This window comes from Zootoca vivipara, chromosome 17 (genome assembly GCF_963506605.1).
Source record: "Zootoca vivipara chromosome 17, rZooViv1.1, whole genome shotgun sequence".
NCBI lineage: Eukaryota > Metazoa > Chordata > Lepidosauria > Squamata > Lacertidae > Zootoca > Zootoca vivipara.
Window position 1 is genome coordinate 131,342 of NC_083292.1, and position 26,734 is coordinate 158,075.

General features: G+C 47.6%; 1 protein-coding gene across 1 annotated transcript in view; it reads left to right on the forward strand.

Annotated features, from left to right (window-relative positions):
- The window catches only part of MYO18B (myosin XVIIIB), a 248,228-nt gene that overhangs the window by 109,556 nt on the left and 111,938 nt on the right, over nucleotides 1–26,734 (forward strand). The window contains exons 17-26 of the mRNA XM_060269663.1: nucleotides 1,821–1,968; nucleotides 2,356–2,515; nucleotides 3,178–3,361; nucleotides 5,201–5,405; nucleotides 7,022–7,131; nucleotides 15,519–15,584; nucleotides 15,721–15,849; nucleotides 16,910–17,053; nucleotides 19,284–19,373; nucleotides 25,053–25,172. Coding sequence (XP_060125646.1) covers nucleotides 1,821–1,968; nucleotides 2,356–2,515; nucleotides 3,178–3,361; nucleotides 5,201–5,405; nucleotides 7,022–7,131; nucleotides 15,519–15,584; nucleotides 15,721–15,849; nucleotides 16,910–17,053; nucleotides 19,284–19,373; nucleotides 25,053–25,172 — 1,356 coding nt within the window. The remainder of the gene's footprint in view (nucleotides 1–1,820; nucleotides 1,969–2,355; nucleotides 2,516–3,177; nucleotides 3,362–5,200; nucleotides 5,406–7,021; nucleotides 7,132–15,518; nucleotides 15,585–15,720; nucleotides 15,850–16,909; nucleotides 17,054–19,283; nucleotides 19,374–25,052; nucleotides 25,173–26,734) is intronic.

Here is a 26,734-nt window from a genome sequence, read left to right on the forward strand (position 1 = left end):
GAAATGCGGCAGCATTAAGATAAATTCAACAGTGAAAACAGGTTTTGATGGATGCAATAGTGGAAAACCGATTGGTATAGCTTTTGTAAAATATGCAGAGATTTAAATATGTAAAATGAACCAAGGAAAGAAAGAGAAGCAGGGAAGTCATTGATATAATAAGGATGTAAAATGTTTATTTGAAATTGTAAAACAGAAAATTATATATATATATATATATATATATATATATATATATATATATATATATATATATAAGAGAGAGAGAGAGAGAGAGAGAGAGAGAGAGAGAGAGAGGGAGAGGGGCAGGAAATGCAAACCATCCTACTCCATAGGTGGTAAATGAAAAACATAACCCTAACATTAAATTGGCCTGGTGACCCATCACAACTGACGTCACGGTTACTGTCCGATTGGAGGCTGCAACACTTGCATTTGGCACAGTGCACCCAGACACAGTGAAAGGGGTGTTTGAATGGGCCTGGGAGGTGAGACTTGGTTCTCTCTCTCCAAGTGACAAAATTTCAGTTTTGTTTCTGGGGGTGGCCTGTGGGTAGCAAATGACCTTTACTTGGAGTGCTACCAACAGCAAAGTGTACATGCATTGTGCTATGTAGCAAGATGGAGGACATATGTCCCTCAGTTGCTGCTGGACTCCCATCAGCCCCAGGCAGAATGATGAAGGCAAGATAGGAATTCCAGTCCAGCAATATTTGTAGGGCCACAGGACCCATTCCTGTCTTTCAGCCTAAGAGGAACAGACTGACTGTGAATGTAGCCCATGAGCCCCCCTGGAATGTTGAGCGTGTGCTGTGCATGCCACCTTTGGGTGCTTCTCCTGTCACCAGGGTCACCCCCAGACATAGAGAGAGAGAGAGGGAGACTGAAGATGCATACGCACACTTTCTTTCTTTCTTTCTTTCTTTTCCAAGGGATGTGGATGAACATCTGATCCAGGAGAACTGAAATGCATTTTTCTTGCAGTTCCACAATTTTTACATGGGGTTCCCCTCAAAACACCCTCAAAGTAAAGCTTGCACTGGTCAAGCGCACAGTGGAAACCACAAATCTGTGCACAGAAACATCTAAGACGCAGAATAGTGAGGATTTTCATGATTTTTACATAGGATCACATTCACAACAAGCTTTCCAACAAATCACAGGACACATCTGTGGAGGTGACCTATGATTTAATAGTGATTTGGAGGGAATCCCTTCTTCTTCTTCTTCTTCTTCTTCTTCTTCTTCTTCTTCTTCTTCTTCTTCTTCTTCTTCTTCTTCTTCTTCTTCGTTTTAAAAAATAATTATGAAGATCCAGAAGGTTCCATGTCTCAGATCCATGTTTTTGAACCATGGCAAGGCTGGATGATTTTTATGGTTCTATCAGCAGAGACAGTTGTGATCTGTGATTTTATGATGGTTTGGTGCCAGAGATCCGTAAACAGACTATGCACTTGCAAGATTATCTGACTTAATGGATTTCATTTGTATGTGTGGGGGCACCCCACTTTCTCCCTTCGACTCACCCCACTTTCTTCTCCCAGATCGCTTTCCCTCCAACCTTCGTGTATGCTCTGCTCTCCCTTTCAATGCTCACCTGAGCTGTGAAAAGCACATAGAGCTGAAATTGGAAGCTGGAAAGAACAGCACACTTCCAACTTCTTCCTTCTCCTCTATGGGCTTTTCAAGCAGGCGGGAAAGGCAACCACAAGAAGTGTGGGTGGAGAGGCTTCAGGTGCTTCATGGGTGCCAGGGGAAGTTGTCAAGGTCACCACACCAGTGATGTCAGCAATATTCCCTGACTCCTCCTGCCCCTCTAGGTCCATGCCACACCTGGGGGCCAGGCAGAAGACCCCAAGGGCTTGTTCTGGATTCTGGATGAGGAGGCCTTGATCCAAGGCTCCGATGACAGCACTGCGCTCAATCGTCTGTGCTCTTACTTTGTGAAGGAGGGTCCGATCAATGAAGGTAAAATGGAAAGCTTTTCTGTATCCACTTTCTCCATGCCAGGCATAACGTTATACACTTCTATCATGTCTCCTTTTACTCCTCTTTTCTCGAAGCTAAAATGTTCCAAACACTGCAACCTCTCATCATAGGGGAGTTGCTCCACCCCCTCAATCATTTTAGTTGACCTTTTCAGAAAGGTCATTTCATGTTTTAAGGGACAATGGGGCTCCCTGTGTGGACTCTAACCCTTGCTGAGAGCTCCCAAGTGGTGCAAGGCAAGAATTCACCCAGGTCACTCATTCACACTGTTTTGGAGATTTCCCTTGCCATTCCCCTGGCCTGCACCTGCCATTTCCTCCCACTTGAGTAACCCTCTCCTATTTTCTCGCTGTCTCTTCACTGCAGGACAAGGATCCCTGCGCAAGTGTGAGCAGGCCCTGCAGTTCGAGATCGCCCACCAGCTCGGCCAAGACCCCGTCCGCTACGATGCCACTGGCTGGGTGAACAAAGCCAAGTGGAACCTCTCAGTGCAGAATGCCACCCAGGTCCTGCAGGAGTCGAAAATGTAAGTTCTTCTGCATGGGGGAAGTTTAACTGTTTAGTTTTATTTCATGCAATTTATTTATCACTTGATATTGGAATTTAAGTACCAAGTGGAACATATATTAGGAGGTGCAATCCCACAAGACCCCAGGTTTTTTTGTTTTGTTAAATTATACGAATGACTTGGTAAAAGCAAGCAGACAAAATAGTCTCCTAGATGGTCATTACTACAAGGGTTTTATTTGCAAATAATAATAATAATAATAATAATAATAATAATAATAATAATAATAATTTCTTATTTCTACCCCGCTCATCTGGCTGGGTTTCCCCAGCCACTCTGAGTGGCTCCCAATTGAATATTAAAAACACAATACAGTACAGCATTAAACATTAAAAACTTCCCTAAACAAGGCTGCCTTCAGATGTCTTTTAAAAGTAGGATAGTTGCTTATTTCCTTGACATCTGATGGGAGGGACATTGCTAGGGGCTGCCCCTTGGTCTCAGGTTTGGGCCCTGAAATCTCAGGGTCTGGGATTCTTGCATCCCTATTTTGACCTTGCATCCCTATTTTGGAGTTGCACAAGGGTCTCTCTCCCTCCATTACGCACACTAACCAAGGCCCATCTTACATCATACAAGGGCAGCTCTTAAGGTTGGGCAATGCCTTTCCCTCTCCCCAGAGACTCTCTGAAGAAGCTGTTTCTGTTGCGGTCCAAAGTGCCCCTGATATGCCGGTCTGTTGCGGGGCTGGAGGGGAACTCCCAGCAAGCACTCCAGCGAGTTGGCTGCGTGAGGAAGACCTTCACTAGCAGCTTTGCAGCCGTGAAGAAGAAGTCTGTTTGTGCTCAGATCAAGCTTCAGCTGGTGAGCAAAAGGGTTGCCTAGAACTGGCAGAGAGGCCCAGGACTTTTGCTTTAAGTTATTCAGCTATTCTGCTGTTGCATGCATGCCTCCAGTCCCCAAGTGGCACCAGGCTCCAGGGGTGCCTGCACTTTCCCGGGGTTTGGTTTCCTTGGAATGAAGTTCAGCCATGTCAATGTGAAAGTCTTTAGGCTATAGGGCTTTATTTTCACATGTACACAGCCTGAGCACAGGATGCATGGTTTCATAGTGTTAACTCCGCAACAGATTTTGTTTCCCCATAGGGTTCCAGGGGACCCCCAAACTCACAGCTTTTAATCCAATAGGCATGCTCCTCTGTCTCTCAAACTTCCAGCACCAGCCAAAACTCTTCTCCCCCTGCCCCTCATACACGTCTTGGCTTATTGTTCTCCCCACAAGGATGATGTGGCATCCAGGCAAGTGAGGGGGGAAAAGGACTGCCCATTTTTCCTCTATGGCAACAGAGCAATCACTTTGGGCATGTAAATGGCAGCACTTAACTGGCCAACCAAGGAACTACTCTGACTGGTTCAGCAGGTTTCCTCTCATAGATTCTAACCCCAGACACAGTGGATCACAGATTTGGGATCCACAACCAAACCAATACATTTATCCTCCCGCAACCTGGGGCCTTCCATATTTTCTTCCTCCCATCAGCCTCAGCATCATACAGCTATGCTGACAAACCTCTGGAGGGCACCACATGGTGAAAGTACATAGCATATTTACTCAAATCTAATGTTCACCTTTTTGGGCCAAATTATGTTGCGAAAATTAAGATGCCATTAGATTTGATGGCACATTTAAATTCACTAGCAAATACCTTTTTTTTCAAGGTTCTGAAAATTGAGGTGCGCATTAAATTCGATGGCACATTAGACCCAAGTAAATATGGTATTTTGGTTGTGATCCTTGGTATTTTTCCAGGGAGTGTTCAATTAGTGAGCTTTTCCCATTCTATGATTTTTAAAAGAGTTTGTAAGAGAGGATGGAGGCAGCTTTTGAAACCCCACCAGGGAAAACCAAGTAACGCTAAGAGTGTTAGGTTTTTATTGTTTCTCATTTTTAAACAACAACAACAACAGCATTAGCAACTTGAGAATCTGATTGAGAAAGCAGAAAACAAATATTTTTCTATTTGAGTGATATGTTTCTAGATGCTTAGCAGTTCCATTTACTTGATGCCGCTTTTTCTGTGAACAGACAGTGGTCTTAAGAGTGTTATCTATGTGGGTTTTTCTTGCTGCTCTGGCTGATTTTATTATTATTTGTGTGTTTGGCTTTCTGCTACATTATGATGCCTTTTGTCCTTGTTTATTTTATTGATTGATTGCATTTATATCCCACCTTCCTTCTCCCAAGGAGCTCAAGGCACATATACATGTACCTGCTTCTTCCCTCTCCATCCTCTTCCCTGTTATCCTCACAAAAACCCTGTGAGGCAGGTTAGGCTGTGAGTGAGGGACTGGCCCAGGGAGCTCTATGGCCGAGTGTGGATTCGAACCTGCACTTTGCAGTCAGATACAAAAAATGGGTGGGAGGGTGAGAGAGTAAGAGAGAGAAGTGAAAAAGTGCTTGACTGTCCAGAGTTCCCTGTGATTGTTGAATCTCTCTGGAAATTGTAGCTCTGGAATAACAACTCTCAGCACCCTTAACAAACTACAGTTCCCAGGATTCTTGGTGGGGGACGACGACAACCCCATGATTCTTTAAAGGGGCATGTAGCGCTTTTAATGTATGGTGTGAATGTGGTCTCTGTCTATAATCTTCAAGCAGAAGATCAGGAACTCAATTCCTTTGTGTTTTCCTCCATTTCTGTAGGATTCTCTCATCAACCTAGTGAAGAGATCCCAGATTCACTTTGTCCATTGTCTCATTGCGAGAACAGAAATGGACGGAGAAGGAGGCACCATTCTACAGTCCTGTCTGATGCCAGGGGGAACAGCAGGAGGATGGGACATCTCCGCCCTTCGAGCCCAGCTCTCTGGGGGCCAGATATTGGATGCATTACGGCTCTGCAGGATAGGTGCAGGAGGGTTTCTGTTGCATGGATTGGCTGGGCATCCTGCATCTACTCACTGGTAGACATTTATAAAAAGAGGCATGGGATGGAAAAAAAGTGGATGAAGAATATTTTTCTTTCACTCTCTCATAACACTTGAACACATGGACATCCAATGAAGCTGAATGTTGGAGGACTCAGGATAGATGAAAGAAAGTCCTTCTTCATACAGCACAGAGTTAAACTATGGAACTTCCTCCCACAGGAGGCAGAGAAGGTCTCTGAAGCCCCGTCTCATGCTGCTGGTGCGCGGCGAGGCGGCGGGGTGAGAAGCGCTTCTCCCCCCCCCCGCCGTCTCCCGCCTGTCTTCCCCGGCTGTGCGGTGCGGTGCGGTGGCTCCGGGGGATGGAGCCGAATCGCTGACAGCTGATCTTCCTTTGCCGCTTTCTATGGCCGCGCTTTGTAAGACGAAGCGGCGGTCATAGAAAATTTTGTTGTCTTACGAATGCCTCGCGCAACGCAAAACTCTTTCGTCTAGCGAGTTTTTTTGTTGTGCGAGGCATTCGTAAAGCGAGGCACCACTGTATCTATCTAATTTTTTTGGCTTTTGAATGTGTCCACCAAGCATGATAAAATGTCCCTTCATGTTCTTTACATTTCCAGCAAATATTTTTATAATATAGTTTCTAAATAATTTCTTTAAAAAAGGATTTGTTAGGTCTTGAGGATTTGCCAGGTTTCTGGTGGGTTGGTTTGGATAAGCAATGTAGGCAGAGCACTAATTACTTGTGGCAATGTGGAAGACCCACATTCAAATCCTTACTTAATTGTGGAACTCTTTGAGACTGTTGGTATTTGAGTGCATGTCACAGGTTCCTGGGGCTTCCCTGAAGGTTGCCAGGGGTTCCCGATAATTAAACATGAACACATTAGGTATGAGGTAAAGGTAAATGAACCCCTGACCATTAGGTCCAGTCGTGACCGACTCTGGGGTTGCGCGCTCATCTCGCATTATTGGCCGAGGGAGCCAGCGTACAGCTTCTGGGTCATGTGGCCAGCATGACAAAGCCGCTTCTGGTGAACCAGAGCAGCACATGGAAACGCCGTTTACCTTCCCGCTGTAGCGGTTCCTATTTATCTACTTGCATTTTGACGTGCTTTTGAACTGCTAGGTTGGCAGGAGCTGGGACCGAGCAACGGGAGCTCACCTCGTCACGAGGATTCGAACCGCCGACCTTCTGATCAGCAAGCCCCAGGCTCTGTGGTTTAATGACAATAATGTAGAAAATGCATTATGCTGGGGTGAATTACTTGCAAAAATGTATATGAACAGAAGGCAAAACAGCATATGAAAATATGCATTTTAGGAAAGATACACACTCAAATTTGGAGGGAGACTTTTAAAAATTAAAATTGCAAACTGATGTGGGAACGTGGCAAACTGAATTTAAAATCATAAAAATGAGAAACTGAAAGAGAAATGGATGGATTTGCCCGTCTTTGGGAGGTGGCCTCAGCGGCTTCTTGTCCTCTGGCAACTGAGTGAGCCTCTGCAGTTTGGCACTCAGAAGGAACCAGACTCTCCTTTGCCAAATTTGCTCAGCCCCTCAGGAGACACCCCTTTTGCTTGCACCTTGCAGGGTATGCGGATCGTATGGTGCGCAAGCAGTTCCGACACCAGTTCCAGATCCTGGCTCAGCCAATGATGAAAAAATACACCTCAGCCTATGAGATGACAGATGAAAATAAGGTGAGCCATGGGCGGAGGAAGAGCAGGCAGCGGAGGCACTTTAGAAATATTAATATATCGGTACCACGGCTAAGCTGCTGTTGTTTTTGCTGCTGCTAATAACAATAACAACAACAATAATAATAAACAAATATTGTTTGTTATATAAAGGTTCAGAAATATGCTTTCATAACATCATTCACCTGAGATGAATAACATTTACCTGCTATTATAGGTGTAATAGCATTGGCTCATCATTGTGTTATGAAGGTGCCTATCTAATAAAAAAGAAAAACAAATGAATGGGAAGAAAAAGAGATTGTTAGATAAGGAAGACCATATAAACAGACATCATGAAACCATCTGTTAGAATATTAAGAACCTGCTAATAACATAAATCCTTTTAAAAAAGGAGGAAGCTCATTTTTATAAATATATTTAATCTATCAATACTCCAAACAGAAAGTGTCAGGGGGTTGTTGCGGCTGCTCTCGAGTAAAGACGCTCCAGTCTGCTCTGTCTTTCAGAGCTTTATTGTTCATACTATTTACAGTGCAGAGAGATCAGAAAACAGGACTGCCTAGTCGCTCCCAGAACCTGGCAATGGCTGCCGCCTGCTTTTCAGCCAGCATAAAAGCCTGGGCACCCCAAAACGCCGCCCCTTCGCCATACGTGTGGGCGCGCGCCTCAATTCGGGCGCCGGAAGGAAAGGTCTCCCCTCTTGCTGGCTGGCGCGGTGCCTGGGCTCCGACGTCTCACTGAGCCCCTCATCCGCTGACCCTTGACCAGAGCCAAGGCTCTGATGCGTCTCTGAGCCCCTCCTGCACATTCTGTTCCCCATAGACGCCTCACTGAGCCCTCTCTCCATTTCGCTCCATTCCTCATTCCCTCCTCCTGACTCGCTGCTTGTGCTGTCGCTGGGCGGGTTGTGCGAGAGGTGAGGGCTGGAAGCCCAGGAAGATCATTTCATCCGAGTCTGTGGGAGTGAACACCTGGCCCCAGTCAGTCTCCTCGGGCGGACCGCTGGAGAACCCCCTGAACGAGTCCTCCTCCTCCTCCTCCGTGTCTGCACAGACTGTGTCCCACTCCCACATGGACCGCTGCTGGTGCTTGCCTTCTAGCTCCTGTTCCGCTCCAGGTGGAAAACCCTCCAGGTCTCCCCCCCCTTCTGCCCTTGATGGAAAACCCCTCAAGTCTGCCACCCACTCTTCACTCGGCGGAAAACCCCTAAATTCTTCCTCACTGCTCGTGGGCACAAACACCTCCTCTACCCAGAAACATGGTGGCTTGGGTCTATGCGGAAACAGTGCATGGAACTCCTCCACTAGGTACTCATCCTGCACACAGTCTGCTGGCACCTAAGCGTTGGTGGATGCTGGAGCCCCCTCCCATGCCACTAGGTACTCCAAACTGTCCTTCCCCCATCGAGAGTCCAGAATCTCTGTGGCTTCATTGGCCCCTTCCTCCCCCAGGTCCTGCGTGAGTGTGGGTGGGGATGCTGCATTCTCCCTGAACTTATGTCCCTCCCTGTATGGGGAGAGGAGCGATCTGTGAAACACGGGGTGGATCCTCATGGACTCCGGCAACTTCAGACGAAACGCCACTGGATTGACCTGCTGCAAGACTGTCCCAGCCTCCTGGGAGCCAGTTTCTTGCACCTCCCCACCGTGGGGAGCCCTTCTGAGGACAGCCAAACCCTATCCCCCTCTCTGATGACCCCCCCGGTGTCCAATGACGATCCGCCACCCTCTTGTAGGCCTCCTTGGCCTTCTCCAAGTTCTCCTTGAGTTGTTGGTGTACCATCTCCATTTCCTCCGCCCAATCCTCGGCTGACAGACCTTCCTCTGCTTCCACCCCTCCCCCTGGGAAAGCATGTGGGTCCCGCCCATAATTGGCCTTAAATGGCGTGAGACAAGTGGAGACGTGTACCGCGTTGTTGTAAGCGAATTCTGCTAGGGCCACCCAGTCCGTCTGCCTCTGGTTGACATAGCACCTTAGGTACTGCTGGAGGATTGCATTGGCCCTTTCCGCTTGGCCATTGGTTTGGGGGTGTCTAGCAGTGGAGAGGCTCACTTCCACGTGTAAGAGGCTCATGAGCTTGCGCCAAAACCGGGAGGTAAATTGCCTTCTGCAGTCTGAGTTCACCCTCAGGGGCAACCCATGTAGCCTAAAAATGTGGTCCACGAATAGCTTTACCGTCTTCTTGGCCGACACCGCACGTGCACACTCTACAAAGTGGCACATTTTGGTCTGTCTTGCTGCGGGACGGGGGCAGATCGGTGATGAAATCCACTGACACCACCTCTCAAGGCCTACTGGGTGTTGCTAAGGGTTCCAACAGCCCTGCCGGCGCTGCTCTTTCTCTTTTTGCCCTTTGACAAGTATTCCCTCACATCTTCCCGTACCCTGGGACACCAGAATTGCCTCATGACCAGTTGTGTAGTCTTTTCCCTCCCAAAATGACCCACCGTCAGGTTGTCGTGCAACTGCTTGAGGACCCTCCCCCTCAGGGAGTCAGTGGGCAGGTACAGGGCCCCATGGCGGAAAAAAACAACCCCCCTTTCTCCACAAACCTGTCCTCTGCCCCTCTTCCCACCCTCAAGTCCCACAACACGTTCTGGGCAAAAGTGTCTTCCGCAGTGAGACAAAAGTGTCTTCCCAACCACCGTCCCCCCACAGGTCCATGCCGACTGGGGGAAAATGTTCCAGGGCACTGGTGGTTCTTCCTGCCCCATGTGCTCAGGCTTCCTGCACAGGGCATCTGCCCTGACATTCTGCTCCCCGGGGATGTAGTGGGTGGAGAAATTGAAATGGGAGAAGAAATCTGCCCATCTGATCTGGCACTGATTGAGCACTCTGGCCGTTCTCCAAAACTCAAGATTCTTGTGGTCAGTACACACTTGGATAGGGTGAAGAGCTCCCACTGGGAAGTGGCACCAGTGTTTGAACACTGTGTGGATTGCGAGCAGTTCCCTGTAAAAAACTGTGTAGTTCTGTTCTGCTTGGTTCAGCTTCCTTGAGAAGAAGGCGCACGGTTTCCAGTCCCTGTTGGCGTCCAGTTGCAGCAAAATGGCGCCGACCGACTGGTTCGATGCATCAGTTTCAATACGCATCCTGGACTACGTGAAACAGGTGTTGCTCCGACGCGAAAACCTCCTTCAGGCGTTCAAAAGCGCTCTGCACCTCCTGTGTCCACTGGAACCTCTTCTGGAACAGGCAATCTGTGATGGGCGCTGTGACATGGGAGAAGTTCTTGATAAACTTCCTGTAGAAATTTGCGAAGCCCAAGAGACGCTGGGCATCCTTGTGTGTCCTGGGGCTTTGCCACTCCAGGATTGCTCTCACCTTTTCCTTGTCCATCACCAGTCCTTTCTCTGAGAGCGTGTAGCCTAGAAACTCCACCTCCTTGTGTGAAACAGGCACCTCTCCAGTTTCACATATAGTGCTGCTCCTTGAGACGTCCCAGGACAGCCCTGACGTCCTTCACGTGCTGCTCCATGGTGTCTGAGTAGATCAGGATGTCATCCAAAAAGACCACACAGTTCTTTGAACAGCAGCGATCCCAGGATGTGGTGCATGAAGGCTTGGAAGCAGGCAGAGCCACCCTGCAAGCCGAATGGCATGACCAAATATTCAAAGGCTCCCAGCGGGGTGTACATGGTGGTCTTCCATTTGTCCCCTTCTCGCACCCGTATCAAGTTGTACACACCCCGCAAGTCCAGTTTGGTGGAAATCTTTCCCCTTGGCACTGCAGTCAGCAGATCATCCACTCTGGGCAGCGAGAAGGCTACGAGCTCCATCATAGAATCATAGAATCATAGAGTTGGAAGAGACCACAAGGGCCATCCAGTCCAACCCCCTGCCAAGCAGGAAACACCATCAAAGCATTACTGACAGATGGCTGTCAAGCCTCTGCTTAAAGACCTCCAAAGAAGGAGACTCCACCACACTCCTTGGCAGCAAATTCCACTGCCGAACAGCTCTTACTGTCAGGAAGTTCTTCCTAATGTTTAGGTGGAATTTTCTTTCTTGTAGTTTGAATCCGTTGCTCCGTGTCCGCTTCTCTGGAGCAGCAGAAAACAACCTTTCTCCCTCCTCTATATGACATCCTTTTATATATTTGAACATGGTTATCATATCACCCCTTAACCTTCTCTTCTCCAGGCTAAACATACCCAGCTCCCTAAGCCGTTCCTCATAAGGCATCGTTTCCAGGCCTTTGACCATTTTGGTTGCCCTCTTCTGGACACGTTCTAGCTTATCAGTATCCTTCTTGAACTGAGGTGCCCAGAACTGGACACAGTACTCCAGGTGAGGTCTGACCAGAGCAGAATACAGTGGTACTATTACTTCCCTTGATCTAGATGCTATACTCCTATTGATGCAGCCCAGAATTGCATTGGCTTTTTTAGCTGCTGCATCACACTGCTGACTCATGTCAAGTTTGTGGTCTACCAAGACTCCTAGATCCTTTTCACATGTACTGCTCTCAAGCCAGGTGTCTCCCATCCTGTATTTGTGCCTTTCATTTTTTTTGCCCAAGTGTAGTACTTTACATTGCTCCTTGTTAAAATTCATCTTGTTTGCTTTGGCCCAGTTGTCTAATCTGTTAAGGTCATTCTGAAGTGTGATCCTGTCCTCTGGGGTGTTAGCCACCCCTCCCAATTTGGTGTCATCTGCAAACTTGCTCAGGATGCCCTCAAGCCCATCATCCAAGTCATTGATAAAGATGTTGAACAAGACTGGGCCCAAGACAGAACCCTGTGGCACCCCACTAGTCACTACTCTCCAGGATGAGGAGGAGCCATTGATGAGCACCCTTTGGGTTCGGTCAGTAAGCCAGTTACAAATCCACTGAATGGTAGCATTGTCTAGCCCACATTTTACCAGCTTCTTTACGAGAATATCATGGGGCACGTTGTCAAAGGCCTTGCTGAAATCAAGATAGGCTACATCCACAGCGTTCCCTTCATCTACCAGGATTGTAATTCTGTCAAAAAATGAGATCAGATTAGTCTGACATGACTTATTTTTCAGGAACCCATGCTGACTTTTAGTGATCACAGAGTTTCTTTCTAGGTGCTCACAGACTGTTTGCTTAATGATCTGCTCTAGAATCTTTCCTGGTATTGATGTCAGGCTGACTGGGCGGTAATTGTTTGGGTCCTCTCTTTTCCCCTTTTTGAAAATAGGGACAACATTTGCCCTCCTCCAGTCTGCTGGAACTTCGCCTGTTCTCCAGGAATTTTCAAAGATTATTGCCAGTGGTTCTGAAATCACCTCTGCCAGTTCTTTTAATACTCTTGGATGTAGTTCATCTGGCCCTGGAGACTTGAATACATCTAAACTAGCCAAGTATTCTTGTACTACCTCCTTACTTATTCTGGGCTGTGTTTCCCCTGCTGAATCATCTGCTCCATATTCTTCAGGTCGGGCGTTGTTTTCTTTCTTGGAGAAGACTGAGGCAAAGAAGGCATTGAGGAGTTCTGCCCTTTCTCTGTCCCCTGTTTGCATTTCACCATCTTCTCCTCTGAGTGACCCCACTGTTTCCTTGTTTTTCCTTTTGCTACGGACATACCCATAAAAGCCCTTTTTGTTGCTTTTAACCTCTCTGGCGAGCCTGAGTTCATTCTGTGCTTTAGCTTTTCTGACTTTGTCTCTACACGTGCTGGCTATATGTTTGAATTCCTCTCTGGAGATTTCCCCCCTTTTCCATTTTTTGTACATATCCCTTTTAAATCTTAACTCAGTCAAAGTTCTCCATCAGGGAATTGACGATGCGAAGGTCCACCACCAGACGTTTTTGTTTGCAGACCCGTTTGTCGACGAAGAACACAGGGCTGCCCTGGCCGCTTTGGACTCCCATATAAAGCCGCGCTTGAGGTTTTTGTCAATGAATTCCCATAACTCTGCCATCTCCTGGTCAGACATGGAATACAACTTTCTGGGGGGTAACCTGGCCCCTGGTACCAAATTGATCTGGCAGTCATAGGGTCTGGGGGGGGGGGAAACTGGTCAGACTCCTTTCACTGAAAACCTCTTGCAAGTCCCAATAGTCTCTCAGAATTTTGCCCCCCCCCTTCCACGCTTACCGTTGCTAGGGTATGCTGGGTCTCTCCCCCCCCCCCAAGCAATTCTCCATGCAGTAAGTGGAGCCAAAGGTGAGGGATCTCTGATGCCAGCCCACGATGGGGTCATGCAACTCCAACCAGCTCATGCCCAAGATGATGGGGGGCCCAGACTGGGGGGTCACGTTAAAAACCAGTGTCTCGGAGTGCCTCTGCCTCCCAATCGTCATCCTCATGGGGGGTGTCTGCTGAGTGACCTACCCCCCTAGCAGCTCCCTCCCGTCAATGGTCATGACGTGGAGGGGGAAGTCCATGGGCAGAAGGTGGATCTGATGCTGCGCAGCAAAGTCCCGGGGGAAAAAATTGGCGCTGCCCCCCGAGTCTAATGAACGCGTCCACCTCTAGGGGGTAGCCATTGGGCAGCTGCAGGATCACCCCTGCAACGATGCCTGCCTTGGGAGGGGTGGGTGGGGGCTCTTTCACTGCTGGTGTGCCTGGCTGTTGCCCCTGCTTTCCTGTAGCCAGGCGTTATCGTTTCCCTGTGGCTGGGTTTGAGCAGTGGTTTCCTGAACCGCTGTTCCCGCCTTCCCCTGCCATTCTCTGCGTTGGGGGCAATGCTTAATGAAATTGCTGGGGCGGTTGCAAAGGAAGCTGACCCTCGACCAGAGTGGTGCCAAGGCTCTGATGTGTCTCTGAGCCCCTCATGCACGTTCTGTTCCCCATAGCGTTGCCAGGGCTCAGATGCCTCACTGAGCCCTTTCTCCATTCTGCTGCATTCCTCATTCCCTCCTCCTGACTTGCTGCTTGTGCTGTCGCTGGGCGAAGTGCTGGTCAGGATGACGGGGGAGGCTCCCTGTAGGGAGTCCCCCTGGCAGAAAATAATATCTATTAATGGTGGGGGGGAATCATTGAAAAGATAACTGAAAAGGAGAATCAGAAAGTACAAATTGCATAGTTAGATTAATTGCAGACAAATTACAAGCTTAAAATTTCATGTAAGATTAAAGTAATTCAACATTCTATTAATTCAACTCCCTTCCCAATTATACTGATTAAATCAGACAAAATGGATTAAATAAATGAGAATGAATTAACTTCTATTATTATTATTATTATTATTATTATTATTATTATTTATTACTGTGTTAACTGATACTACTAGGTGATATTAATCATCGAGTGGCTGTCAAAAAATTCATTTCCCCCAAGAGATCAGAGGCTATAATATAAGCAAACAGCCACTTACAAAGAAGAGGAGGAGGGATGAAGAACAGTGGCTAAATTCTTGAAAATTCAGCCCCCCCCCCCTGCATAATGGAAGCCTCTGTGCAAAATTGATCTCCTTCTCTTAATTTTCTGAGGGATTTTGCAAGCTCCTTCATAGATTCTTCTCCCCTCTTACAAATCCTAATTGCAATGAGGCTGTGTGTGAACCAACTGCTTTTTCTGATGTGTATTCAGGGGGCATCACACAGCTGGGAGCTGAATTGCAGACGTGTGTGTGTGTGTGTGTGTGTGTGTGTGTGTGTGTGAGCGAGAGCTGCATGGGGCAGCAGAGGCTGTGCATGTGCATTTCAGTTAAGACTTCAAGGTTTCAATAAGAAAATCTTGACAGTCAGAAAAGGTCAATGTTGTTACTTGGTGCTGCGGGGAAATCAAGGGTATGGGTGGAGGAACGCAGCTTGTCCCTATTCTTAGTTCATTGGAAGTTTTGCCAGGCTGTTGGTGGGTTGGGCTGGCAAGATAGTCATGTTGGTCCCACAAATGTCAGAATTCCCTTGGTCCCATCCCAGGCACAGTGAGAGTGAGCCTTTCCTGTGGCCGCTTCCATGCTGTGGAATCCCATCCCAAGAAAGGCTAGACTGGCTCCCAGTTTGTCCTCCTTCTGCCAGCAGCAGGGCCGTCTTAAGCGCCCCTCTCGCCATGGTGCGCCGGATCTCTCCGGCGCCCTCCCGCCCTGTTTCCCAGCACGGTGGGCGGGTGGGCGCAGCGCGCAGCTGCGTGGCGGACCGGCGGACCGGCGGACCGGCCGGCCAGCGGGCGGGCGCAGCTCGCGGCGCCCTCCTGGCAGGCCGGCGCCATGGTGCCCTGCGCCACCCAGCCTATACGTAGGGCCGGCCCTGGCCAGCAGGCTAAGGCCTTCTTGTCTAGACAGGCCTTTGGAAACTGAGGAGCATCTGTCAGGTCAAACTGCATTTTAATTGCTGATTCTAAATGTCTTTTGGTGTGTTTTAATTTTAAGTGGTCTTTTCTTGAAGACCCATGTTCAGTCCCTTTCTTACCTACAGGAATCTTGAATGTGGAGAGTTTTATTCCTGTGTCTTCTCCCTTTCTCTTCAGGCTCTGGAGGAGCTCATCCAGGCGCTCAATTTGGAGAAGAAGACCATTGCTGTGGGTCGCACTCAGGTACAGAGGAAGCCAACGGGGGTCCTGAGCTCATCCTGTGACTAATGCCTGCTTTTGAGTTTTCCCTTTGACACCTCCAACTTTTATCCTGCTTGGATCCTGTGGAGTGATTTTCTCTCTCTTTCTTTCTGGGCAGGTGTTCCTGAAAGCTGGAGTCCTCGCTAGGCTAGAAAAGCAGAGGGAAAAACTGGTGTCTCAGAATCTGATTTCCCTCCAAGCAGCTTGCAAGGGGTTTCTCTCCCGTCACAAATATAAAAAATTAAAGGTAACCTCTTCTTTGAAGATTAGCAAAGCCAGGGGTTGTTGTCATGGTAAATGTTGGGATGCTCCTCAGGAAACCCACCACCACAGCTTCTTCATAGCTGTGATTCTGTTGTCATAAACAGCTTTGGGCAAATTAAAAAAAATTCCATTTTTGAAATACGGGAACCCTAGTTTAAGACTCTCTGATGAAATAGCACCCAGCACCTGTGAAGGACATCTGCTCCACCCTCAACCAGCTCTTTTCCATCTAATGAACAGTAGTTCCTGCGTGAGGGCTGGATTACTGCAATGCAGTCCAAGTGGGGCTTCCCTTGCGCTTACTTTGGAAGCTGCAGTTGGCTACAGCACGATTGTGGAGAGGGAGGCCTTGTCAGCATATCTTTCCTATGCTCAGAGGGCTGCACTGGTTGCTCATTTGCTAGTGGGCCAAGTTCATGATGTTACTGTTACTACAACAAGTCCTTAACAACTTGGGATCAGTTTAGCTGCCAGATGCACCCACTCGACTGCTTTCATCTGCGGAATCCCTGTTCTGCATTTATAAGAACTCTGTCTTTTAGTGTGGCAGCAGGTACACTTTGGAACTCCCTGCCTGTTGCTGCTCTTTTGGGCACCTGCTAAAAACATATTTGTTTAGGCAAACCTACCCAGGTGTTTACAAAGTCTACTGTTATTTTAACATTTTGAAAGTCTTAAATTATTGCTATTGTTTTTTCTTATTGATAAGTTCATTGTAAATCACTTCAAGCTTTCTATAAAAAGCAATCAAGCTGTGTATAAATGTTATGAAAATAATAATATTTAGGGAAGAATTGTGCTGTTATGCTTGTTCCATCAGCACAAGCATTTCAGTTTTCCAGACAGAACAATTTCCCCTCTCTTCTCTGCCCCATGCAGTGTTGGGGGTGGGATTGGGGGGAAGGAATCCCTATTGCACCGGCAGCACGCGCTTGCTGCCACTGTTTAGTAGGTGAACCCAAGCTCCAGTGCCCAGGCTAGCAACAGGGCAGGGGTGGTTTGCTGCCTCTGGGCTCTGGGGGTGACTCCTGCTCTCCTTTCAGATTCAGCATTTGGCTGCTCGGTGCATCCAGAAGAATCTGGCTGTCTTCCAAGCTGTGAAGGGCTGGCCCTGGTGGCGACTAATGTGTGGCATCCGGCCACTGTTAAGTACCAGCCTTGCAGAATGTCAGCTCCGAGTCAGAGAAGTAAGTGACAACTGTAGCAGAGGACAGACATGGTGAGGTAGACCTCTGAGGGGTTCTGCTGGGACTCCCATGAGCCACAGAGCAAAGCCACTGTCCATATCATTCTTTTCCATACATTCGGCACCAAATCTATTGGGTACATTGAATGTATAGAGATGTAGGACTAGAAATTATAGAACCCCAAAGTCATCATGTTCAGTACTTTAGTAATTCCTAGAACAGTGCTTAAAAGGTGCTGTCTCAGAAGGCCCATAGATCTGTGACAGGCAAGGGAACTTCCTCTGCATGCAGAAGTCCCAGGTTTGATCTGCAGCAACTTCAGTTAGAAGGATCAGGTCACAGGCTGATGCAAAAGAGATGATTTCCAAAGGATTAGACAAGTTCAAGAACGTGAGGGCTATCAGTGGCTGCTGCCCATTGCAGTTTTGCTTCCACAGCTGGAAGCAGCAATGCTTCTGGACACCCCAGGAGGGGAGAGGGCTCTTGTGCTCAGATCCTGCTTGAGGGCTTCCAATAATAGGCACCTGGGTGGCCACTCTGAGGTCAGGATGCTGGCCTGTTCCAGCAAGCTGTTCTTATGTTTTGATGAAATACGAATAATCTGAGCCAATACAAGGCAGCTTTGCCTGCCTGCCTGTTTATATCTTACCTGTTGCCATCTGACCAACCAGCCAACTGCTGAACTTAATATATTTTATAAATGAAATATGTCTCTTTCCCTTCATCACAGCATCCTGTCACATTGGGGTGTGACCAAGCCTGACAGAACCCATGAAAATGTGTGGCAAATGAAGAGGCGGACTTGATTCTCACTGGCGAGTCCCCAGGGGCTAGTTTAAGTTTTGCCTCAGTGGTGTCCCCAAGTGCACCCCCATTTAATTTCTCCCCTCATATCCGTAGGTGGCTGCCATCCAGCACTTTGCCCTTCAGTGGTTGATGGCTTCCCACCTCCCAGCAGCCAAATGGGCTGGTTGTTGAGGATGATAGGAGCTGGGGCCCAGCAGCCCCTGGAGGGGTCCACAGTACCCTCACCCTTGCTATCCACCCATAGCAACCAACAGGACCCCATGGAATGCTGACTCCTTGTGGGAAAGGAAATGGAATATTGGGAGGGAAGTGAATGGAACAGCTGCTGGCTGGACACTTGAAGAGGGGCATTCAACACTCTGGGGTTTTGTCACAGTGCCAGCATCTGCTCACACTAAGTGCAAAACCTCTGCAAGGCTGATGCTTGGTGGTCCCATCACCTCCAAGAATAATGGCATGAAGAGGGGGTGCATTGGTGGTGCTGTTGAATTATACATTGTGGTTGCTCCTGCACACACCCCAGACACACAACTAGGAGTCATTGGAGCACACAACTGCACTCTCTCTCACACACACCTTCGATAATGTGATGGTGACTAGAAATCAGGGAACTATTCTGTGACCATCAATGACATAATTGTCTAGGATAGTGTTGTCATTTATGTTGTATTCTGCTGGCATCTGTCTCTCTCTGGAGACAATGGAGCAGGGTGCCTTGGGGGGGGGGTGAGATCAAGCTGTTAGAAGGTTACAGAGCCTTCTGGGGCTGTAGAGACCGATGCAGGAAAGACATGTTTTGTTGCAGCTGGGGCAGATGAAGGCATCCAGTTGTGCTGCTGCAAATGCACCATGGCGTTTCTTCTCTCTGTGGCTCCTCCCAGCAATCATTCCTCCTCTGGTCACCTGTCTGTGTGTCTCCAGGCACTGTCAATTGTCTGCAAGGGATTCCCACACAGCATGGTTGATGTTGCCAGCCTTCATGTCAGGTTTGCAGACATCTTTGTAACACAGAGTTGGCCTGGTGCCTGAAGTCAGCTCCCCATTGTGCACGTCCTTGGGGATCCTTACATCTTTCATGCTGTGGATATGACCAGGCCAGTGTAGACATCACTGGGACAGAAGTGTGAACATGCTGGGAATGTGGGGTTGGGAGAGCACATCCTTGTTTTGCACTTCTATAAAGCAGTGTGCTCAACACACAAGCCTGGTAGACCTTCATCCTGGTATTTGATGCGAATATTTTGTATCCATACTGCACCATCAAAGTATACCATGATGTACAGCAAAGCAAAAAGGGGGTATCTACCTAAAAGGAGCATACAGTCAAAGATTTTACAGTTGAGAGGGGGAGAAGCACAGAATCAAATGGAGGGCACAGGAAGGCTCAAAGAGGGTGTGTTTTCTTCTTTCTCCCCATTTTTAGGAGGAGTTGGCATTGCTGCGGAAGAAATTGGAAAAGTCAGAACTTTCACGGCAGGAGCTTCGGCAGAGCACAGAACAGCTGGAAAGCAAGGTCAGAAATAGAAAACCACGTGAGGTTCTGTCCTTGCTTCTGGTTGCAAGATCATAGATTTGTAGAGTTGGAAGGGAGCTCAAGAGCCATCTAGTTCAACCCCCTGCAATGCAGGAATCTTAGCTAAAACCTTGGCTTAAAAACCTCCAATGAAGGCAGTGGACTTTTCCTCACTGGAGGTGTTTAAACAAAGATTGCTTCTTCCTTAATTCACACAACAACAATTCAAGCTGGTCCTTATAAGAACAACTGTTTAGGAATTGGCGTTTGAGAGTGATTCTCCCTTCCCTCCCTTTCTCTGATATAACATATTTTTAAAGTTTATGATTACTTTTATACTCCATCTTCCCTTGAAGCAGCTGAAGGCGGCACACACAATTCTCCCTCTCCCTATTTTATCCTCTGACCCAAGGTCACCCAGTGAGCTTCATGACTGAGCAGGGACTGTTTGAACCTTGTTTTTCCAAGTCCAAGTTCAGCACTCTAACCATTCTGGCGAGGTTTTTAATATTACTTTCATTAATATATGCATTTAGTATTTTGATATAGAGCTGTGCTCAGTATGCATATTGTTTCAGGAGCGTAAATTTAGGAAGGTTTATATTTTAATAGAAGCCAACCCAAATATCTTCACCAGCCCTAGGGAGTGATTGTTGGGATTCTGGACAGCAAGGAGTTAAAAAACCCTCTCAGGCGTTCTTATTTCTCTGGGTGCTAGCCCACAGCTGTGCGCTGATTGCTAATTGCCGTGTAGTCATAAATCATGCTCTGAAGAGAATGCTCTCTCTCTCTGTCTGTGTGAAGTTTGAGTCGGAGCATGAGAGCAGAAAGTTAGGTGAGAGGAGTGTTAAGAGATAAGAGTGCTGCTAAAATGCAGCTTAGTTCAGTTGGTTTAGATGTATTATGTTAAGCTTCAGTAAATAAAGTTTAAGTTAGTCTTTGAAGCTACAGTGTGCTTGTTTTCTTGAAGACACCGGCAAACTGCTATCTGGTTCCAGTTGCGCAGTAACTCTGCTAGATACAAGAAGAGGATTTTAAACTGGCACAGCGGGAACATGGCTGGGCGCCATTGCAACTTGGCAGCATGGGTCCACGAGTGTTTTATGACCCACTAATGAACTTTATAGCACCACGATCATACAAACATCAACAGTGATTGCATTGGAAATGTTCAATCCAAGTTGGTTTTCTTTTCTGTCCCATCTTAGTTGCTTTTGGGATTCTAGCTGCTCCCTTCTCTAGCACACCTTCATGGGGACACAGCATATGGGGCACAGGAAAGGCCATAACTCAGCTACAGGGCATGTCCTCAGAAAATCCCTGGTTCAATCCCTGGTATCCACGGGCATAGCATGGGGGCTGCTGGGGTGAGTGCCCCAGGCCCATGGGGGGCATGCTGCTCACGCCACCCTCCCCAAGCCAGCCCTGTGCTACTTTATGATCAGATCCCAGCCTCCCAAAGTGGCTTAGGGAGGGAGGTGTGAGAAGGATGCCACAGCCTTGTGCCCTTCGATCCCAGTCTGAATTGGATGTGCATCTCCATTTGGCCAAACCACCCTCATGTGCCCCCTGACATCACAATGACTTCAGGATGTGCATCTCCATTTGGCCAAACCACCCTCATGTGCCCCCTGACATCACAATGACTTCAGGATGTGCATCTCCATTTGGCCAAACCACCCAAATGTGCCCCCTGACATCACAATGACTTCAGGAATGGGAGGGTAGATAAAATTCTGACTGTGCCAAAAGGGAGATCAGGGGTTTCAGGTGTGATCACAGAACAGTACTCCCTACTGAGTTGTAACTTCACTGCAGGGTTGCTGCCATCAGGTGGGGGTGACTATTCTTTAGAGCAACACCCCGCTTCCTGGTGAGAACTCAAGCACTCTCCCAGGTTTCTGAACAGATTTGGAAGGCGGTGGGGTATGAGATTCACTGCTTTGCACTTTGATATTATGGCAAGCCAATTTATTGGAGCTTTCTTCTCCCCCTGTGACATTTGGGGAGCACAGGGTTCTCTCGGAAAAGTGTTGCAACCACTGTATAGCTGCCAAGTTATCCCTTTTTTTAAAGGGATTTTCCCTTATGCTGAATAGGCTTCCTCGTGAGAAAAGGGAAAACTTGGCAGCTATGAACCACTGCTGTGAATATTTGTCCTCCCTTTCTATGATCCCCATCAGAGTTAGCAGTGATTCCTGCAATTTGCTGTGATTTCTTCACTGCAGGGGGTTGGGCTAGATGGCCCTTGTTGTTGTTGTTGTTTAGTCGTGTCCGACTCTTCGTTTTTTTTAAAATAATTTTTTATTGATTTTACAAATTACAAAACGGTACATACATAAACACATTTTCCTCCTTCTTCCCACCCCTTCCATGGGTCCTCCCCTGCCACAGGAGTATCCCATGCAGGTGAACAGTCAGAGATGGTCCATTTTATAATTGGATTTCTGTCCTCCCCCCCTCCCCTGCCCCAGAGCCCCCCCCCTGCCACCAGAGAGCTCCAGGAGGTCAGGGCAGGGAGCAGGAAGGCATCCATCCAACCATCCATTCTCATACCAAAAAGAAAAAATTCTACACCATAAAAAACAGAAAAATAAAAATAAAATAAAAAAGAAAGGAAGCGACAAAAAAAAAGAAAATATCAAGGAAAGAAAAAAGAAAAGAAAAAAAGAAAAAAATTAATATTTTCCCACTCAACATTGATAAACCATATTTTGTGGGCTTCCCCAACCTCCCCCCTTCCCCGGTTTTCATCCCTTTTTTATCCTCTTTAACAGTTTCTTAATCTATAAAATAATTACCTTTATACCTCGTAAAATTTTAAAACTTAACTATTATCATTTTCACCAAATATCTTAATCACTAAAAATCGAACTCCAATTTTTCTTCCCGTGCCTAATTTTACCCCCTCTATAGACCTCCTTAATTTAAACTTTTTCCAAAATCAATTCTCATTTAAACTATAACTATTCCCAATATAACCTTTCTTCCCCAGTTTCCAGCTACGTCCCTCCAATCCAGCAAGTTCCGTGGTCAGCAGTCCAGTTTTAATCCTGATAATCCTGATTATCCATCCTATTAATCACAACCCCACTCTCCCTTCATCCCACCCCCTTTTTCCAGTGTTTTGCCGTCCAGGCCTCCATACAACCCCCCTGAGTTTCTCCCCTTCTTTGGTTGTTTTTTTCTTCTTCCCTGTGGGCATTCTGAAGTTCCAGTAAATCCAATCATTCCCTCCTCAAAAGAGGGGCACTCCACATGTCTTTTTGTAGAAAAAAGTCATCTTTTCCTTCGTGGTGAGCTTCATTTTGTATTATGTTGTCACAGTCGTCGTCATCATCTTTAGGTTCCAAATCACAGTCACCATCATTGTCAGAATCCTCCAAATCACTGTCACTATCATTTTCACACTCTTCCTCTTCAGTTTCAGTAGCTTCATCCTCTAAGAAATCATATTTCGCAATCACCATCTGAAATTGTTGCCTTAACTCTTGCTGTTGTGTCTCGTCTCGACATAGTCCTATTCTTACTTCCCACAGGGTTGTCAAAACAATCCGCTGGAACTCAGGCGAATACCTTTTTGTTGACATAGTTCAATCCTGTCAAGGTCAGAACTTGTCACATGGGGTGGAAAATGGTCGCAGTTTGTTTTCTCGACCCCATTTTAGCGAACTGGCTGCATTCTCCAATTCTTGGTACATAAAAATCCAGACTAATATTTCAAAGACATATAGACCAAAGATTCTAGAAAGTCCAAAAAAGAAAAGAAAATTTCGCTTATAAGTCCTAATCAACTCACTGGGCTGTTTGGGCTGCTGGCTCCCGGGGGGAGGAAAGGTCTTTCTGAATCTTTTTCCTCTTTCTGCAGGGCGTTTATAGCCACTGTCCTTCTCCCCTTTTACCCTGCATCTAGGGGAGATCTTTTTCAATGTCTTTAAGGGAACCTTTTAAATTAAAATCTTCTGTTCGCGGCTTCGGGTATTTGTTTACTGTTTCTTAAATTGCCAGTGGGGGTGGTGGCTTCCGTTTCCCCCCCCCTCTCTCCCAAATCCAAATTAATTTGTAATCCAGTCTTTTGAGGCTACTTACAGTCTTGTTTCCAAATCGTTTTTTCGAAAGATTCCAGCGCTCTCCGCCTTCGGCTCGGAGCTACTCTCCGCTCGGTTAACGCTGTTGTTCAAAATGGCCCCCGCGACTTCTACCCTCCTCGCTCCGGGGCTCTTATTAGAGCTTGCCAGAGAGTTGGGGAGTCCGGATTGGGGCTCCGCTGAACAAAATCCGCCCCCGGGACGCTCTTCCTGGGGTTCTAAGGGGCGCAGTGTCGCTCTCGCTGCCCTCCCCACTCCTAGCAGAGACGGGTCGCCTCGGAGACGAGACGAGACCCCACCAATCGGCGCTGGCGCTGAACCGGAAGCCCGTGTCCGACTCTTCGTGACCCCATGGACCAGAACACGCCAGGCACTCCTGTCTTCCACTGCCTCCCACAGTTTGGTCAAACTCATGTTTGTAGCTTCAAGGACACTGTCCAACCATCTCATCCTCTGTCATCCACTTCTCCTTGTGCCCTCAATCTTTCCCAACATCAGGGTCTTTTCCAGGGAGTCTTCTCTTCTCATGAGGTGGCCAAAGTATTGGAGCCTCAGCTTCAGGATCTGCCCTTCCAGTGAGCACTCGGGGCTGATTTCCTTCAGAATGGATAGGTTTGATCTTCTTGCAGTCCATGGGACTCTCAAGAGTCTCCTCCAGCACCATAATTCAAAAGCATCAATTCTTTGGCGACCAGCCTTCTTTATGGTCCAGCTCTCACTTCCATACATCACTACTGGGAAAACCATAGCTTTAACTATGTGGACCTTTGTCGGCAAAGTGATGTCTCTGCTTTTTAAGATGCTGTCTAGGTTTGTCATTGCTTTTCTCCCAAGAAGCAGGCGTCTTTTAATTTCTTGACTGCTGTCACCATCTGCAGTGATCAAGGAGCCCAATAAAGTAAAATCTCTCAATGCCTCCATTTCTTCCCCTTCTATTTGCCTGGACGTGATGGGACCAGAGGAGAGCGCAAAATATGGTCTGAAGCTCAACATCCAAAAAAAACCAAGATCATGGCCACTGGGCCCATCACCTAATTAGTGCACCCTAATTAGTTTATTTACATAAAGGCCATTGTGGGTTAACCTGCCTTTCCCCAGTTTGCTCTAGGGCTGTTGGGAACCATGGGAAATGTATTTTCATTTGTTCCCAGGGTCCCTATATATTGCCAGCAGCATTTGGAGCCTAATGGAGACCCAGACGTGGGGTTCCTCATTGTCATTGCTTCATTTGGGGTCCTTGAAAATGCATCGGGGAGAGAGAGAGTGGGACTTGCCTGATGGGTTTGGCCTTGGGGAGGCTTTCCTTTTTATGCCTAGAAAAAGAACATTTGCAACCTTAGCTCATTCTGGATTCTGCTGGGGTCGAGTGGAGGGCAATGAAAGACTAAATCATAGAATTGTAGAGCTGGAAGGGGCCAATCTCCTGCAATACAACAAGAAGAAAGCAGCTTAAATTTTGGGTACTTCTGAGCACCAGGAATGCTTGAGAGGAGCCCTTGACTGCACAACGCCACGCCCCCCCGGCTTGACTGATTGGAGCAAGTTCAAAGTTGCCTCATGTGACTTGTTGCATTTCTTCCCCCCACTTCAGATCATAGACCTCACGACGGAGCTGTCAGATGAACGCTTGAAAGGTGATGTTGCCTGTCAGGTCCTGGAAGGTGAACGAGCTGAAAGACTGAGAGGGTCAAGAGAGGTCAGAGAGCTGCAGGTATGAGTCCAATGGGAGGGCTGGGGGGTCAGCAAGATGGAACTTGTATGTTGGGTCTTTGCACAATTTCTCCACAGGACATGGAGGAAAAGCCACCTGTTTACCCAAACAGCCCTGCAGAGCCAGCCCAAGACATTTTGCAGACCCTCCTCTTGGGATGTTCATTTTATACATTGTCGGAGAAAGAAGATATGTTTGCATGACATTTAAAAATCCAGAGTGGATTTGCAGTGACTTTTAGGAAGTCGTTAGTTTACACCAGACAGACCCAGTTTTCTGAGTGCATATTCTGGAAGTTGGACAATAGGGGCAGTACAGGATTCCTTTTGGTGTACCAACCTCCCCACCAAGGATTCCCTGGCCGAGCTGCTTCAGGTTGTGGCGGATGTTCTCCTGGAGACACCTAGTTTGGTTGTCCTAGGGGATTTTAACATCCATGCCAATCATGACCTTACAAGGGGCCGCTCAGGACTTCATGGAAAGCATGACCTCCATGGGGCTGTCCCTGAATAAGTCTGGCCCAACTCATAGCCGCAGACATGCCTCAGACCTGGTGTTCACCTCTATGGATGTGGGTGACACTAAGAAAAAGCAAAACTAAAGAAGTGCCATAGTTGGATCTCCACAACCCTCCCCCTCTGCAGGGAGGCAGGATCGATTTGGATGGTCCACCCCTGCCACTTAATGGATCCAAATTGTTTCCAGAGAGTGGTAGGGGATGTTTTAACCCATGTAGATGGCCTTTCAGCTGATTCCCTGGTGGCCCGCTGGAATGCAGAGTTAACCAGGGCTATTGACTGTCTGGCTCCGAAACGCCCTCTTTGATTGCATGGAGCCCGGACAGCCCCGCTGTTTTCTTCAGAGCTGAGGGCGAGGAAACAATCGCTGAGACGGCTAGAGCACCGGTGGCAAAAAAAAACTCATTCTGAAGCTGACCGGACACAGGTGAGAGTTCAACATCGAGCCTACCAAGTGGCGATAGTGACGGCAAAGAAGACTTTCTTCACCGCTTCTATTGCATCTGCAGAAAATAGTAGCAGGAGACTCTTTCAGGTGGTTCGCAATTTAACGGAACCACCTATACCATCAGGGCCTTGTAAAAGACCCCAAGATCTCCTGCAACGATTTTGCAAAGTTTTTTTTTTTTTTGCAGATAAAGTCACTCATATTCGGAAGGAGGTAGACACCACCGTGGGAGCAGGGCCAGGGCGGCAGAGTGCTAGAGTCCTGTCTGGTCAAGTTACATGGAATCAGTTTCAATCCATTACCCCCGAGGATGTGAACAGGCTGCTTGGGCGCATGAAACCAACCACCTGTCTCTTTGATCCTTGCCCATCCTGGCTAGTAAAAGCAAGCGAGGAAGGGCTGGGCGATGGGCTCTACGGGGTGGTGAATGCTTCTCTCTGTGAGGGAGCATTCCCAGACCCGCTGAAAGAGGCGGTCATCAAACCACTTCTTAAAAAAACATCTTTAGACCCGGCCAGTATGGCCAACTATCGCCCAGTCTCAAATCTTCCATTCTTGGGCAAGGTGATTGAGCAAGTGGTTGCTGAACAACTCCA